At 44.8% G+C, this 13,516-nt stretch overlaps 1 protein-coding gene across 1 annotated transcript in view; it reads right to left on the bottom strand.

The window, feature by feature from the left end:
- LOC147134109 (myosin-4-like) overlaps window positions 1-11,641 on the bottom strand; it is a 30,149-nt gene extending 18,508 nt beyond the window's left edge. Inside the window, exons 1-39 of the mRNA XM_086055676.1 lie at window positions 11,438-11,641; window positions 11,158-11,301; window positions 10,919-11,075; window positions 10,815-10,842; window positions 10,614-10,728; window positions 10,458-10,550; window positions 10,102-10,165; window positions 9,926-10,024; window positions 9,756-9,859; window positions 9,544-9,682; window positions 9,345-9,463; window positions 8,966-9,115; window positions 8,720-8,890; window positions 8,338-8,647; window positions 8,184-8,263; window positions 8,009-8,096; window positions 7,814-7,931; window positions 7,616-7,739; window positions 7,257-7,393; window positions 6,920-7,175; window positions 6,609-6,851; window positions 6,355-6,531; window positions 6,136-6,281; window positions 5,973-6,063; window positions 5,506-5,895; window positions 5,309-5,435; window positions 5,119-5,237; window positions 4,591-4,787; window positions 4,342-4,525; window positions 4,094-4,259; window positions 3,901-4,025; window positions 3,509-3,817; window positions 3,203-3,406; window positions 2,992-3,117; window positions 2,485-2,655; window positions 2,279-2,383; window positions 2,102-2,197; window positions 1,833-1,967; window positions 73-798 (exon numbers count right to left, since the gene is read on the bottom strand). Coding sequence (XP_085911802.1) covers window positions 775-798; window positions 1,833-1,967; window positions 2,102-2,197; window positions 2,279-2,383; window positions 2,485-2,655; window positions 2,992-3,117; window positions 3,203-3,406; window positions 3,509-3,817; window positions 3,901-4,025; window positions 4,094-4,259; window positions 4,342-4,525; window positions 4,591-4,787; window positions 5,119-5,237; window positions 5,309-5,435; window positions 5,506-5,895; window positions 5,973-6,063; window positions 6,136-6,281; window positions 6,355-6,531; window positions 6,609-6,851; window positions 6,920-7,175; window positions 7,257-7,393; window positions 7,616-7,739; window positions 7,814-7,931; window positions 8,009-8,096; window positions 8,184-8,263; window positions 8,338-8,647; window positions 8,720-8,890; window positions 8,966-9,115; window positions 9,345-9,463; window positions 9,544-9,682; window positions 9,756-9,859; window positions 9,926-10,024; window positions 10,102-10,165; window positions 10,458-10,550; window positions 10,614-10,728; window positions 10,815-10,842; window positions 10,919-11,075; window positions 11,158-11,301; window positions 11,438-11,641 — 5,835 coding nt within the window. The 3' untranslated portion in view covers window positions 73-774. The remainder of the gene's footprint in view (window positions 1-72; window positions 799-1,832; window positions 1,968-2,101; window positions 2,198-2,278; window positions 2,384-2,484; window positions 2,656-2,991; window positions 3,118-3,202; window positions 3,407-3,508; window positions 3,818-3,900; window positions 4,026-4,093; window positions 4,260-4,341; window positions 4,526-4,590; window positions 4,788-5,118; window positions 5,238-5,308; window positions 5,436-5,505; window positions 5,896-5,972; window positions 6,064-6,135; window positions 6,282-6,354; window positions 6,532-6,608; window positions 6,852-6,919; window positions 7,176-7,256; window positions 7,394-7,615; window positions 7,740-7,813; window positions 7,932-8,008; window positions 8,097-8,183; window positions 8,264-8,337; window positions 8,648-8,719; window positions 8,891-8,965; window positions 9,116-9,344; window positions 9,464-9,543; window positions 9,683-9,755; window positions 9,860-9,925; window positions 10,025-10,101; window positions 10,166-10,457; window positions 10,551-10,613; window positions 10,729-10,814; window positions 10,843-10,918; window positions 11,076-11,157; window positions 11,302-11,437) is intronic.
- Window positions 11,642-13,516: the final 1,875 nt, after the last annotated feature.

Consider the following 13,516-nt stretch of genomic DNA (forward strand, 5'->3'; position numbering starts at 1 on the left):
TGTAGCAAGTTAGCGTCAGTCACCAATTTCCACTAAATGTGTGCAGTTTAGATTAAACATATAGTAACCAACCTCGTTGATTTGGAACTTGAACAGTGGTGGGGGTCAGGTCCAGATTTCTGGGATTATTGTTATGTTATTATATTTTAAGTCATAATTGAAACGATCGTTGCTTCCAGTACAAGCTAATACAGGGTACCGTAGCCTGTTGGCCAATCAAATGTTAGCAATGTGTTGCCAGGTCAAACGAAATCTGCCCCACTGATAATTTGACCAATCAAATTTGAAGTTGATGTTCGCAGGTGTCCATGACGTCGGAAACCTTTTGCGTTCTCTGATTGAATGATTAGAGCGCTTACCCATCAATAAATCTATATTTTTGCTAGTTCAAATCTGTGTACGTTTAATAGTTGTGGACTAACTTTACTTTCAGAATTAGCAACACGGTGATTAAAAAATACTTGTTGAACGGTAGAGGCATGGACAAACTAAAACAGTCGTTTTGGGCTCCTGATGGGGGGAAAAAAGGGAAAAGTTCAAATAAACAGCAGATGTTGTGAATATCGTTTATAATTTGACAGGGTTTTTTTTGTTGCTACTGTAGCTTCTGGTGTGCGTGTGTGTATTTGTATTTTAATGTGTGACAGTGTTATAATGATAAATCATTATCTTTATTAATGGCCTGTTTTTAATTCACGAACTAAACACACTGAAAGTATGCAATGTTATGATAAAATGGTGGTGGCTGTGGTGGGCGTCCGGGTCCACATTCAGCTACTCTCCTTGTCCTTCAGTTGTCTGAAACAACATCAAAAGCACAAATGTTAATCAAGCTTACTATCCTGAAACACCATCACATGCAGTGACCTAAATTTAGAAACAAAATTCAGGTATTTGCTTAATGAAATTGAATTAATTAATAAAAAAAAATTAACAGCACAGTCTATTCTCTTCACTTTGTAACTTTTTTTTGGGCTGCACTGCTTTTAGAACGTGTATGTGGACCTTAGATTTTTTTTGGTCCAATCAGATTTCAGACTCTGTGTTGCGATGTCAATGTAATTTGTCCATGTTCTTCACAGGCAGTAATGCTTGCCCATACAAGTTCATCTATGGACCCCTGCATATCCTCCATTATTCCCCGAGAAACTCACCTATTGGCCGTTTTTATGCTCAGGCCAAAGATTTGCACAATATAAAAATATTGAAGTGAGGGCAGAGCTCCATTTAGCCAATCCAAAGTCTAATAGAAAAATGTGCTTTGCTGCCACCTTGTGTTTTTTATATAGTATTGATGGCTTCTATAATTGGCGGCACGGTGGTCGACTGGTTAGCACGTCCGCCTCACAGTTCAGAGGTCGTGGGTTCGATCCCGGCTCTGGCCTCCCTGTGTGGAGTTTGCATGTTCTCCCCGTGCCTGCGTGGGTTTTCTCCGGGCACTCCGGTTTCCTCCCACATTCCAAAAACATGCATGGTAAGTTGATTGGACACTCCAAATTGGCCCTAGGTGTGATTGTGAGTGCGGATGTTTGTCTCTGTGTGCCCTGCGATTGGCTGGCAACCAGTTCAGGGTGTCCCCCGCCTACTGCCCAAAGACAGCTGGGATAGGCTCCAGCACGCCCCGCGACCCTTGTGAGGAGAAGCGGTACAGATAATGGATGGATGGGCTTCTATAATTGCAACATGATAGTGGTGGTATTAAGCGAGCGGTGGATTAATTCGGGTAAGCCCCTTCTAATGGCCTAGGTACCAAATATACAGGCCACCACTGACAGTTTATGAAAATGTACAGTATAAAGAGATGGTGTTGGGATGTCAAACATGTCTGCTACCTTTGGCCCAATGTCACGGGACTTGGCTCGCATCTTGTTGGCAAACGATTCGGCCACGTCAGCTCTCTCTTCAGCCTCTTCCAACTCGTGCTGAGACTTCCTGAACCTGGCCATGTGCACGTTGGCCTGCTCCTCCTGAAGAACGAATGAAAGGACTGATGAGAAATAATTTGAGATGCCATTAATCTGTTGCAGCACCCTAAAAAAACATTACGTGTGTTTGATTTTAAAAAATGTAGTTGGCTGAGCTGAAATGGGGGTGTACTCACCGCTTCTTCAGCGTTACGTTTGTAGGCCTTCATTTTTATCTGCAGCTTGTCCACCAGGTCCTGCAGTCGAATGTTGGTTTTCTTGTCTTCATCAGCCTAAATGAGACAACATTTCGTTCGGCAAAGACCTTCTGTGAGCAGAATTAAGCCACCAGATGGTTTAAGGTTTCGGTATACCTGGTAGCTTAGCTCTTTGACCTTCCGCTCATATTTGCGGACTCCCTTGATGGAGTCACTCGAGCGCTTTTGCTCAGCTTCCAGTTCGGTTTCCAGCTCACGAACCTGATTAAGCACATTTTAGTGAAGACAAAGCTAAGCTAACCTATAACTGCTTCCGTGACTAAGAAACTCTTTGGTTGATATGATATACAGCATGCTCGTACCCTGGCCTCCAGTTTTTGCATTTGTTTCTTTCCGCCCTTCATGGCTAAGTTCTCTGCCTCATCCAGGCGGTGCTGCAGGTCCTTGACTGTCACTTCCAGGTTCTTCTTCATCCTCTCCAAGTGGGCACTGGTGTCTTGCTCCTTTCTCAACTCCTCAGCCATCATGGCGGCCTGCAAGTACCACAGCAGCAGTCTTCTGATTTCAAGTATAAAGCCCAACGGTATCCTTGAGAGAGAAACTTCGCTTTGTGTCTGTTTTAGTTTAGTCTGTGGTTTACTTTTTAGATGTCATATTAGTTTGTTTGTCTTTTTAATTTTCATCAGCAGATCTTTAGCGATGGTCATTACTTTTGCATCTCTGTGCCACAGTGGAAGCAGCATGTCACTAAACTACAGACACAGCACGCTGAGGCTTTGGTTTTATTTTCTGGGGACTTTAATCACGTCCCTCTGAAAAAGAAGTGAAAATCCCTCGGGGATGAATAATCTATTTACAAAAGTACTTACATCAGTGATGGCTTTCTTGGCTTTCTCCTCTGCATTCCTGGCCTCCTGACTAGCCTCCTCCATCTCAACATGAAGCTGGGTAACATCCGTCTCAAGCTTCTTCTTGGTGTTCAGGAGACTGGTGTTCTGTCAAAGCCAAAACAGACACTGGTGGTGAAAATACACTTAAGAGACTACATTTGAGAGGTCCAAGATTTGAGATGAAAAACACCTGAGAATGAAGAAGTCCTGCACGCTCGCTGACATCGATTAGCTCCTGCTCCGCCAATTTGCGACTCCGCTCCGTCTGATCCACGACTGCTCGAAGCTCCTCAATCTCAGCCTGCATCAAGCTGTTCCTGCGCTCCATCATGGCCACCTGCTCCTTCATGTCATCTTGAACTCGAAGGGAGTCATCCAGGTGTATTTGGGCTTCCTGAAAGCACATTGGAGTTTTTGGTCAGAACGATACGAACTCTGCCCCAACTTGGGCCAGGAAAAACCCCGATAATAATGATGATGATAACAATTATCAAACCTTCAGTTGCGCTTGCACGGTCCTCAGCTGTTTCAGAACTTCAGAGGCCTGCCTGTTAGCATGGCCCAGTTGGATCTCCATCTCGTTCAAGTCTCCGTCCATTTTCTTCTTAACTCTCAGGGCATCATTCCTGCTACGGACCTCGGCGTCCAGAGTGGCCTGCATGGATTCTACCACTCGTTGGTTGTTCTTCCTCAGCTGGTCAATCTCTTCATCTTTCTCCGCGACTCTCCGGTCCACGTCGGCTTTGACTTGGTTGAGCTCCATTTGGATGCAGAGTATCTTGGATTCCTCTTGCTCCAGGGAGGCCTGAGCAAGTGTGAACGTTGTCATAATAGTTTGTCTTCTTTTAAACATTTGATGGCATGGTGTAGATGGTGTATGGCGCTTACCTCAGCTTCTTCCAGCGCAGTTTGCATGTCATATTTTTCGGTTTCAACATTCTTCTTGAATTTCTCCAATTCATGGATCGTTTTCCCGCTTTCTCCCAGCTGTTCTGTCAGGTCTGTGATCTCCTCTATGTTTGGACAGTAGACACGTTTTATTAAGAGACCTCAAAAGTTGTTTCTTACTTCTTAAACTTACGGTGCAGGTTCTTGTTTTCCCTCTTCATCGTCTCCAGGTGATCAAGGGCCTCCTCGTACGAGTTCTTCAGTTTGAAGAGCTCCGTACTCAATGATCGAGATTCCTTCTGAGCGGCTTCCAACTCAGCCTGAGACTCTTCATACTTCTGCTTCCACTCTGCAAGAATCTGAACTCAACAAAAGAATGATTGTCCTTTTTATTAAGGACAGGAAGTGTAGAGATTAACCTCCATCTTACGATCTACGTACCTTGTCAAAGTTTCTCTGCTTCTTGTCCAGTGTGGCTGCTACGCTGTTGGACCTTTCCACGTCCACCATGAGATCCTCCATTTCATTGTGAAGTCGCTGTTTAGTTTTCTCCAGTGAGGCACACTTTGAGTTCACCGCCTCGATTTGTTCCTCTGCCTCTTGGAGACGTTGGGCCAGCTTTTTCCTGTGGCAGATAACATTGCCGAAACTCAGTGAGCTGAATCGTTGCCTGTGTGAGCCTGAGCTTACTTGGCCTCCTCCAGCTCTTCGGTGCGTTGGATGGCGTCCGTCTCATATTTGTTTCTCCAAAGAGCAACCTCGGTGTTAGCTTTGGACAAAGCACGCTGCATCTCTGCCTTGGCTTCCTGCTCTTCCTCGTATTGTTCGCGTAGGAGGTCGCAGTCATGACGAGATGATTGGAGGCTGTGTGCCAGAGCGTTCTTGGCCTGTGGGGGCGTATACACCAATTCACCATGGTGTCACACATTCTTCTGACCACTAGTAAACAAATCCTTCTACATCATTTGACTAAGACATGTCTCTGATTGGCAAGCCTTCTTCTCTACTGCCGTAACTTGAATGTCTAAAGTGTTGGTTGAAAAGAAAATACTAGCAGAGGTAAACTGCTCGGAAGGTCGTAACATTCCAACAGAAAAGATGATCACAATAAAGACATGGACATTAAGACATACATCTATTGTTTGAAAACATGAATTGGTCTATAGGCTAAGGATTATTAATAGAGGATAAGTCTCAGCAGTTGTAAGCTTTGGTTACCTTTGTTTCCTCCTCCATGAGTCTTTTGAGATCGTCAATTTGTGAGCTGAAACCTTGCTTTCCTCTAGTCAGCTGGGATATGACGCTGTCTCGCTCTTCCAGTTGTCGGGATAACTCAGCTACAAGACAAAGATTTTGACTAAGTTTGACAGGAAGCAGTTCATTCAACTGCTGAGTGGTGTTCATGTACCATTCTCGTTTTGAAAACGGGCCCTCTGATTGGTGAGATCTGCAATGTTCCGATTGTTTTCATCATTCTTGCTCTTAAATTCCACGAGCTGGTCTTCCAGAGATCGGCAAGTCTTTTCCAGGTTGACCTGTTCAAGCGTAGTCAGTACATCACATCTTAGGTGACTTCAGGGTTATGAAACCTTCCACGGCTCTTACCTTGGTTTTAGCCACAGATTCCATGTTGGTGGCCAAATCGTCAATCTCCATCTTAAACTCACTTTTCTCCTTCTCAAGTTTCTGCTTGATTCTCTGCAGGTTGTCGATCTGCTCTCCGAGCTCAGCCGTGCTGTCCGCATGCTTTTTGCGCAACGCTGCGGATGTGGCTTCGTGATGCAGTGTGGCCTCCTCCAAGTCACGCCTGATTTTCAGGAACTCCGCCTCGCGCTTCTTATTCATCTCAACCTGAGAGGCAGTGGCTCCTCCGGCCTCCTCCAGCCTCTCGCTGACCTCCTCGATCTCCCGCGAAAGGTCGGACCTCTGCTTCTCCACCTTGGCCCTCATCGATCGCTCGGCTTCCACTTCTTCCTCCAGTTCTTCAATTCGAGCCTTGAAACAGAAAGAGATGTATCATTAAGGAGGAGTCACTGTCAGTATGGTTCACGTGTGACTAAAAGTGTCGTTACATGGAGCTCTTTGAGCTTCTTGTGAAGCTGGTTGTTGATTGTTTGCTCGTCCGCAATCTTGCCAACCAACTGGTTGTTTTCAAACTCCTTTCTGTGGTGACGAGAAAATAATGTCAGGTGTAAGGTGCAACCTCGCCCTTGTCTCCTTCCTACATCCACCTACTTCTTCATCCTCTCCTCAGACTGCTGTTTGTCATTTTCCGCATCCATCAGGGATTCTTGTGTAAGTTTAATGTCTGCCTCCAGCTTGCGCTTTGTCCTTTCCAGGTCCATGCGGCCCTTCTTTTCTTGCTCAAGGGAACCTTCAAGCTGAAGAGCAGTCAGACGGTTCAGACCGGCTTGTTGAAGAGCACTTGAACTTGAATATTTAGCCGCAACTCACATCATCCACTTGCTGCTCCAGCTTTGACTTGGCCTTCGTCAGCGAGTTGACTTTGTCTTCCTCGGCTTGAAGGTCGTCCATGGTCTGCTGGTGGGCTTCTTGAAGGGCCTTCTTCTCTTTGCTCAGCTTGCTGATGCTTTCCTCCTGACCCGCCAGCTCCTCGACCAGATTTTTCACCTGCAAAATAGATCACTTTCAGTTTTTGTCCTAGTTTGAATAACCTCTTCACACATCATGCAGTCCAATGTCCAAACCTTGTTTTCAGTGGCGTGTTTCTCTTTTTCCACTTTAGCCAAAGTGATCTCAAGGTCGTCAATGTCCTTCTTAAGCTCGGAGCATTCATCCTCAAGCTTTCTTTTTTTGGTGGTTAAATCTGAATTTATTTCCTCCTCATCCTCCATCCTCTCTGTCACCTCTTTGAGTTTGGCCTCCAGCTGGATTTTGCTTTTTATCAAACCCTCGCACCGTTCCTCTGCGTCACAGAGATTCTCAGTGTCCTGAGGAGGAGTGAAGTCAATAAATGGCGCAAGGTTTTTCCGCAGATTTGAGCTACGGTGATACTCACAGATTGCACTTGAAGTTGAAGGTCATTCTTCTCCTGCAGCAGAGAAACCATTTTCTCCTCCAGCTCCTTCCTCTTGGACTCTGACTTGGCCAGGTCCTCCTTGCATTTGATGAAGTCTTCTTTCATTGTGGCCATCTCCTTTTCTGTCTCTGCGCTCTTGAGCAGAGGTTTTATCTTGAAGAAAAGCTTCATCCATGGCCAGTGTTTGACATTCATGAAGGAGCGCAGGTTGTATTGTAGAATCCACACGCAATCTCTGTCAGATATGCACATCACATATTTTGGTCCGTGCATGAATCATTTCATTTTCATATTGAAAGGGGATTTATCGACATACTTTTGGGCAATTAAGTTGGAATATTCCTTCCTCATAAGAAAACCCCGACAAACCGCTTGTGTCTGCGTGACAAGAGAAGCTAGTTTTTCATCTCGCAGCTCCTCCAGATTTCCCAGTAGACCAGCTTTGAAAAAGACCTGTAAATAATATCAGTTATAACCAATTTATGTTCGAAATGTTTAGTCCAATATCATACCTGTCCACTTATACGTTTTCCCCGTATTCTATATGTTTTTTGATCATTTCAAATTGTGTACGCCGTATAACCATTTTTGTACGGGGGAAAAAAATAACTACAAACTCGTCTTGCCCATTTCGTTGGTTGGGTTGACAGTTATGCAATATGCAAGAAGTCTTACCTTTGTGGAGCCAAAGCGGTACTGAGTGTGATCAACGTCGATGGAACCCAGAAGCTTCTCAGAAGCTTTCTTGCCATCGATGAACTGTCCCTCTGGAATGGCGCTGGCATTCAAGATTCTATACCTGCTCATTTTGGATGAAGACCATTACAAGCTGCAGTGATTTAAACATGACGCAAAGTTTGTGGCATTAATGACCTCTGCTTGAAATCAGCATAGAGAATCCTGCTGGGAAATCCCTTCCTGCAAATGCGGATCCCCTCCAGCACACCGTTGCAACGCAGCTGATGGATGACCAACTGATTGTCCATGATACCTGCAGAAAAGAACTATTCAACTGACAGTTGACGTGAATTATTTTTATTTGAACCCGAAATTGCGTCTGAATTGTACCTGGCGTTTTAACCTCATTGGGAATCAGACAACGTACAAAGTGAGGGTGGGTGCTCCTCAAGTTAGTCATCAGCTTTCCAAGATTTTCCTGAAAATAGTAGGGTACACATCCCCTTGAGTGGGACGGTCCATGTCACATATATTCTGGTCTGATATGCTAACAAATTCTTGGTACCCTGAAAACCGCAGACACCGTCTGGAAGGAGCCGCCCTTTTTCTTCCCCCCTTTTTTCCCACCTTTGTCACCACCGGATTCTACGAGACAGAAATGAAGATTTGTTGTAAGGACACTCAGAAGGATCAGGCACATCACTGAACAGGTTTCGTACCTGCTTCAGCCCCAGAAAAGGAGGCATAGAGGTAAGAGAGCAGTTTCAAAGAGGACTTCTGGTATAGCTGCACCACAGACTCATTCAGAGGGTCCTTGTTCTTCTCCAGCCAGCCGGTAACGTTGTAGTCCACCGTTCCGGCGTAGTGCACCAGGGAAAAGTGAGCCTCTGGCTTGCCTTTGACCACTTTGGGCTTTTGGAAAGCATTGTTTTTTCCAAGATGTTGGTCATAGAGTTTGTTCTTGAAAGAGGTGTCTGACGCCTTGGGGAACATACACTCCTCTTCAAGGATGGAGAAGATGCCCATCGGCTGCGGATTGGAGAAATAATTGGAATTCTGCTTGGCGGTAGCCATTTTGTTGACTTAGCATGTGTATCCCACCTTTTCAATGAGCTCTATGCAGGCGGCTAGATCCATGCCAAAGTCGATGAACTCCCAATCGATGCCTTCCTTCTTGTACTCCTCTTGCTCCAGCACAAACATGTGGTGGTTGAAGAACTGCTGCAACTTCTCGTTGGTGAAGTTGATGCACAGCTGCTCCATGCTATTGTACTACATGAGGAGGTTAACTTGAGCAAAGGAGCCACAACATTAAAAGAACAACATGAGGTGAGTGTCCCAACTCACGTCAAAGATTTCAAATCCTGCGATGTCCAACACTCCGATGAAGAACTGCCGTGGCTGCTTGGTGTCCAGCATCTCGTTGATGCGTATCACCATCCACAAGAACATCTTCTCATAGACAGACTTGGCCAGGGCACCAACTGAATTGGCCACCTCAAATAAGAATTACTTACTTCAGTACTACAAATGTAGCCATTTGTTCTTCTCAATTAAATCAAGTGCATTAAGATGTGAACAACAGGGGGGGACATAATCTGCTGTAGTGAGGCACCTCGTCCCCATATCTGAATAAGGTTGACTCAACACTTAACTGGCTTGTTAGTTGGAAAACAATATTCAAATCATTCATCTGGGGCGACACAAGTGATTGCTGAAGCGGTACCTGGGGGACAGTCTGACCCTTGGTGACGTACTCGTTCCCTACTTTGACGCGGGGGTAGCAGAGGCCTTTCAGCAGGTCGGCGGAATTCAGCCCCATGAGGAAGGCCACTTTGTCAGCCACTAAAAGACAAAATGACAAACAGCAACCATGTGTCTGACTGTGTCTCGCCACTGTTGACACAAAGAGGATGGAGCCTCACCCTCAGTGCCGTCGGGCTCCGCCTGTTCCTCTCGCTGCTTCTGCTTGAACTTCATGTTCCCGTAATGCAACACAGCGCCAGTCAATTTGTAGATCGACAGTTTTTCTTCATTGGTAAAGCCCAGGATGTCAGTGGCGGTCTATCGGATCAAAAGGGAGTTTAGAGGGGGATGGCGAAAGTCATTTGTGCACCATTGAATAAAGCTAGCTCACATCTGTCGCCACAAGCTCTTCTTTGTCATCAATGCTGGCCACAGTGATTTGCCCCTGACTTATCATGGGGAAGTCATATGGGTTTGTAGTTATGAGCAACATTTCTGCAGAGACAAAAGAATAATAGTACATTTCTTGAAATGTCATTCATCATCGTCATTGGAATTCACCTATAAGCTCTGGTTTGTGTCCAGTCATTATCTGATAGAAGATGTGGTAGCTTCTTTCATCCGACAGCTGGAACGTAACTCTTGACTTCTCCAGCAAATCTGGACCAAAAAACAAGATGTGAAATTTGATAACTCTGAATGGAGATGACTTTTCCATTACGGAAAGATGAACTCACATGTTTCAATATCAGCTGAAGACAGTTTCCCTGTCGTTCCAAAGTGAATTCTGATGAATTTTCCCTGAAAAATTCAGGATCTTCTCACAAAAGAGAAAAAATACACTAGCAAAATACCAGTATGACACGTGTTGTCCCAGTGACGCACTAACAAGAAGACAAATGAAGACCAACACTCTCAGAGTAAATACATGCAGTACAATATAATAATACAACTTTATTTACATAGCGCATTGCCTATAGCTGCAACAAAGCACATTACATGAACAAAATAGCAATAATACAACAACAAAGACAGTGAAAGCAATACATTAAAAAATATTTGACGTGACATTATACTTTAGTAAAATACATACAAAACGCGAGGAGTTGTCATTCCTCACGGTCTTGGCGTTCCCAAATGCCTCCAGCAAAGGGTTCGCCGAGATGATTTGATCCTCCAGCGTTCCCTAGAAAACACAAGAATCAGATCCTCAGCTTCTCCACGGCATTGGAGAGTTTGACTCTCGTACCTGTATCTTTCCAGGTGTCTGGTCCTTCTTTTCGCTGCCGCCAGACACCGCGATTGTCGCAAAGTACTGGATGACACGCTTGGTGTTGACAGTCTTGCCTGCACCGGATTCTCCACTGCGGAGACAAACGCAGCACAATCATGCACACACGGAGCTCCCGATGCGCAAGAGCTCAAATTGGAGTTCACGCAAGTGACTCACGTGATCAGGACAGACTGGTTTTCACGATCTAGCAGGACACGAGACACTTTCATTCAGTACACAAAGCAAAACGATTTGCCCCCTTCCTGATCCTGAACATTCACCTGTTAGCATGTTCTGATAGGCGTTATCAGACACTGAGAAGATGTGAGGAGGAGCCTCCATGCGCTTCTTCCCCCTGTAGGCCGACACCACTTGCGGGTCATACACCGGCAGCCACTTGTACGGATTCACCGTCACGCAGAAGAGTCCGGAATACGTCTGGGCAGGGTGGCAAGGTGTGTCAATTTCGAGGCAAACGCTGTAAATCCTACAAAAGCGCCAGGCCTGTCTCCGAACTTACGTATATCATCCACGCTGCGTAACGATCTTTGAGGTTAAACAGCACAGACGGCTCATTGAGGTGCGTCATCATGGCCATGTCCTCGATCTTGTCATACTTTGGAGGATTCATTGGGTGGCAGTCTTCGTCTTTGACTGTTACCGTCTACAGTGGGCAAAATACAATGACTAAATACACTAGTCACAAAAAGTCCTGGGTATTGGGCTTTGGTGGGTGGAATTGGAGCTTTTTTATGGGGGGGGATACGTTTCACCCAGACAGATATGTCTCTTCTCATCACCTCATTTGTAGCCGTCTTCACGGTGGCTTTGCCACCTTCTTTCTTCTGGACAACACCTCGGACGTACAGGTCTTTGGGGTCCGGCACAAAGCAGGCGGTCTTGGCGTCGAATGGCCGGTTCTGCGCCTCGATGCGCTCCTTCTCAGGTTTGCGCAGAAAGACGGAGGCCGGCCCATACTGGGCCATCTCGGCATCACTGCTCATGGCGACGTCTGCAGATGAAAACGTCAGAGCATCAAAAGTACATCACAGCATAAATTTCCTTTGTTATTCAATAAGCCTGAGTTAATAATATTAGCTCAGTCACATTCCCCACCAATCAAACAATTCTCTTAAATAAGGCCATGGAATGGAAATGCATTGCTTCTCTGAGTTTGTTGCATCTCTGTCGTTAATCTTCTCTCGTTGACATTCCTCCCCCCAAAAAATGGGCCACAGGACTGATTTTGATCGGTTATAATCAGTAAATCAGTAAAGCTACGTTTCAAAAACCCAAATAACATCAAGCAGTTAACACGTTCACAAATCACAAAGTAATGAGTCACTCTTCTCATTTTTTGATTGCTAATTGAAAATGGAAAATTAACATGCATTACATGGATGTAACGTGGACTGACTTAACCTTCTCTAAATTTACATCTTTTACACCTTATCATCCGCAGAGGTTGAAAACAAGTAACGAGCCTATTTTGACAACATAAGGAGTAGAAAGTACATCTGTTTTGAAGTCAAATTAAAAAGTTGTCATTTTCCAGCCTCCGGGGTTTCGAATCAACTCACCTAATTGTCGGAGTGACGCGGTCGGCTGTACGTTGGGTCAACGGTCTGAATGAGAAGCTTCAGCGTGAGTCAACGAGTGGACAGCAGGAGCTTTCTTTTATCGGCATCAAGTGCTGGACACGCAAAGCAGACATTCCAAACTTGGCAATGTGACTTTTCTAAAGTCAATCCGGCCGCATTATCGATCTTGGCCATCTTAAAATGACTCTTCCGGGATCTTAACTGCAAGATGTCTTTGGCGACAGGCGATGATCCTTCAACTCTATTTTTACGTCCAGTCACCGCTGTCATGGGCTACTTCACTGACATCTTGGCTTTAATATACCGGTACTCTTATGAATGTGCCCCATTGAAATGGCATTAATCATTTCCAAACATCCCCCAAAACACTTCTTTTTTTTTGTTATATATGTTTTTGCAAAGTAATTTTGCAAAAACGAAATTAGACTCAGCAGGGTTAAACTGCTAATCTAATGTGCATTTTTTTAAAAAAAATTGTGTTTCTCTATTTGCTATTACTATTTACTAGGTTGTAAGTTTCGAAAAGTGTATGTTTTTGGGGGGAAAGCAAAACATGTATCTGTGATGGTATTTCAAAATCAAAGCTTATTTTGTTTTCAAAACAAAATGAAATTGCAACTTTCACCGTCCTCCGAAACTTCTTCCCCAACAAAAATCTGCAATTTGACAAGAAATTGCCACAAGAATAACAAAAAAGCCCAATAAATCTTGGAAGGACTGATTTTATATCCCCACCATAGAAGGATGTTGATGATTCTCTTACCCTTGTCTTTGTGCCTGTGCAAGTTGCCACTGGTTGTGTGCAAAGGTTTGACCTTGCGGCGTTAGTTTTGAGGGAACACATCATTGTTGTTGTGACCACTGCCGGAAGTTAAGGCCTCTAAATCCAAGAAAGCTGCCTTGAAGGAGTCAAAGCAGGTGGTTCTTGAGTCCAGGGTAAAAACCAAGATCAAGGGCATTTCAAGAGCCCCTGGGGGGCCCCGGGCAAGAAGGACGTTGGAGGCCCCACCACCACCTAAAAAAAAAACAGGATGATGTATAAGCAAAGTTGTCCTTTATTAAATATTGTCGCTGCTTGGTTGGTTTATTTAGTTGCTTTGTGTTGCGAGTCAAAATTTGAATAATGGGCGAGCTTCCGATGGGGCAGCGCCACCGCAGATGCACTTTCATTTGTATGTGTGTGTATGTTGTGCTGTGGGATTCTTCCTATGTCTAATAGGCGCATTGGATTAATGAAGGTTGGGAAACACTTTGTTATAGTCCACTTGAAAGACTTAA

The sequence above is a fragment of the Filicampus tigris genome, chromosome 16, assembly GCF_054856515.1.
Source record: "Filicampus tigris isolate MCC_2025a chromosome 16, RoL_Ftig_1.0, whole genome shotgun sequence".
NCBI classification, from domain to species: Eukaryota; Metazoa; Chordata; class Actinopteri; order Syngnathiformes; family Syngnathidae; genus Filicampus; species Filicampus tigris.